This window comes from Apaloderma vittatum, unplaced genomic scaffold (genome assembly GCF_000703405.1).
Source record: "Apaloderma vittatum isolate BGI_N311 unplaced genomic scaffold, ASM70340v1 scaffold21174, whole genome shotgun sequence".
Lineage (NCBI taxonomy): Eukaryota > Metazoa > Chordata > Aves > Trogoniformes > Trogonidae > Apaloderma > Apaloderma vittatum.
The window spans coordinates 17-1,944 of record NW_009712409.1 but is presented as its reverse complement, the minus strand read 5'-3'; the positions used below and the strand labels follow the sequence as shown (position 1 = coordinate 1,944).

General features: G+C 32.6%; 1 protein-coding gene across 1 annotated transcript in view; it reads right to left on the bottom strand.

Moving 5' to 3' along the window:
* Positions 1 to 1,548, bottom strand: part of OGFRL1 (opioid growth factor receptor-like 1) — a gene marked incomplete at its 5' end in the record, with an annotated part of 2,818 nt that extends 1,270 nt beyond the window's left edge. Inside the window, 3 exons of the mRNA XM_009867979.1 lie at positions 1,014 to 1,159; positions 1,301 to 1,367; positions 1,460 to 1,548. Of these exons, the coding sequence (XP_009866281.1) occupies positions 1,014 to 1,159; positions 1,301 to 1,367; positions 1,460 to 1,548 (302 nt within the window). The remainder of the gene's footprint in view (positions 1 to 1,013; positions 1,160 to 1,300; positions 1,368 to 1,459) is intronic.
* Between the last annotated feature and the right edge of the window lie 380 nt (positions 1,549 to 1,928).

Genomic DNA, 1,928 nt, shown 5'->3' with positions numbered 1-1,928 from the left:
TCATAAAGTATATCTAGGTAAACAGTAAAACTTAAATTTTAGAAGGCTAAAATTAGGTCAAGAGTACCAATTCTTGATTTAAAATTGCATAGCTACTCACTGGTGAGAATATAAGAATTGCAGTGTACAAATGTGCAGTGAATTACATTTGGACTTCCTGAAACTCTTTTTTATCTGTGGCCTGAGTCTGAGCCCACGTGCATATTGGCTCATGTAACATTTAAGTAAAATTAGTAACAAGTTATTCACCCAAAATTCTCCATCATCAATTCTACCTACAAGCTTTCATCTGGATGAGAGAACAAAATACTGCAAGAAAACAATCTTCAGCTCTAAGGTCAGATGTATTGGAAAAGCAATGACTTCCTAGAAAAAGACATTTTGTTACAATTAATTCACACAGGATAAAATTCAGTGTAAACTTATACTCCACACAATGCTGACAAAAAGTGCCAGATCTAATGTGCTGAAAGCTGAGCTAAAGTTTGACTTAATGCATGTCTGAACCTCTCCAGTTAAGCACTGCAATTAAAAAGTATTAAATAAATAATATTTCATGTTTTGACAAAGGAGGGAAATCTTGTTATTTAGCTTTGACACAGATGTGGAGAATTTGATTTTTCTCAGAAAGAAATGTGAATATAGAGATACGACACTCATTCTTTCCAATGGAGAAGCAGCACTTTGGGATTAGGTGAGAATACATTCAGTCGCACAACAAACAAATTAATTTGGAACCGTGATCTTCTTCAGCAATGTCTGAAGTTGTATTTTCAGGGAATTCAATCATGTCAGTTAGACTGGTAATGGTAGAGAAAAACAATCCAGAAAAGCGGATGGGCGAATGTACACATACAGACACAAATCAGGCATTGGCTATATATTTTTCTCTTTGCTGGCAACCTTTGAATAAATATATCTTCCTTTATTCTAGGGGAAAAAAAAAAAAAAGAAAAAAAGGCTAAAGAGATTCTATGGCAACTCTAGAGAGTGAAGTGCATGTCATTACTTACTCATTCAGATGTTGGAATCTTTCTTGCCAGTTAGCAGCTCGTGCTACGTTTCCAGTTTTATCAATTAGTTTTATTCCAAAAAACTCCAACATCATTTTGTAAGCCAAAAGGAATCTTCTAATTGCTTCTTTTGTTTTCTTGAATTCCTAATAAACAACAAATACGTCCAAAATTCTAAGTTGCAATAAAGCAAGTTCTTCTGCATTGTATGAAAAACTCTACATAACAAAAAGCAATTATGTATCACAATTAATGTGATGGTTTGTATTGAGCTCAATTTGTATTACCTCAATTTCATATGTAGTTAATTCTTTAGCATAGAAGTTCAGACCTTGTTCCCTCAGTGGGAAAAGCCTGTTAAATGAAACAGAGCATTACAGCTCATGGTATATGAAAACTTAATCAAATTAACACTTTGAAACAGAAATAGGTAATAAGTGACCAACCACTGTATGTAAGTGTGGTTATGTTCCAGTTTTTCATAGTCTCCTTTCCATTTATTTAGGACTTCTTCAATATAAACTCCTGCATAAAAATAATTTGAAAATTGTCAGGTAGCCATCAAAACCAGCATTCAGCTACATAAAGTACATGCCATGAATACATACTTAAATTCTCTTTGACATGCTAAATGAAACAAGGTCTATTACAGCCATAAATAAATTCATTTTAACTTAAAATTATTTTAGTTACTAAAACTTAATTAAAAATAAGACCTTTATCAAATTTCAATATAAACAAACCCAATTAATTTATACTGAGTTTCTTACCAGTAGAGAGTATGTGACAATAACCTCTAAAATTTACTTGCTCACAAGTTCTCATGTCCTAGATTCCTTTATCACAGTGACTGGTAATTAAGAAACCACTTACATAGAATATTGCATTGTGAGTCATCTGTCATTCCTTTAACGT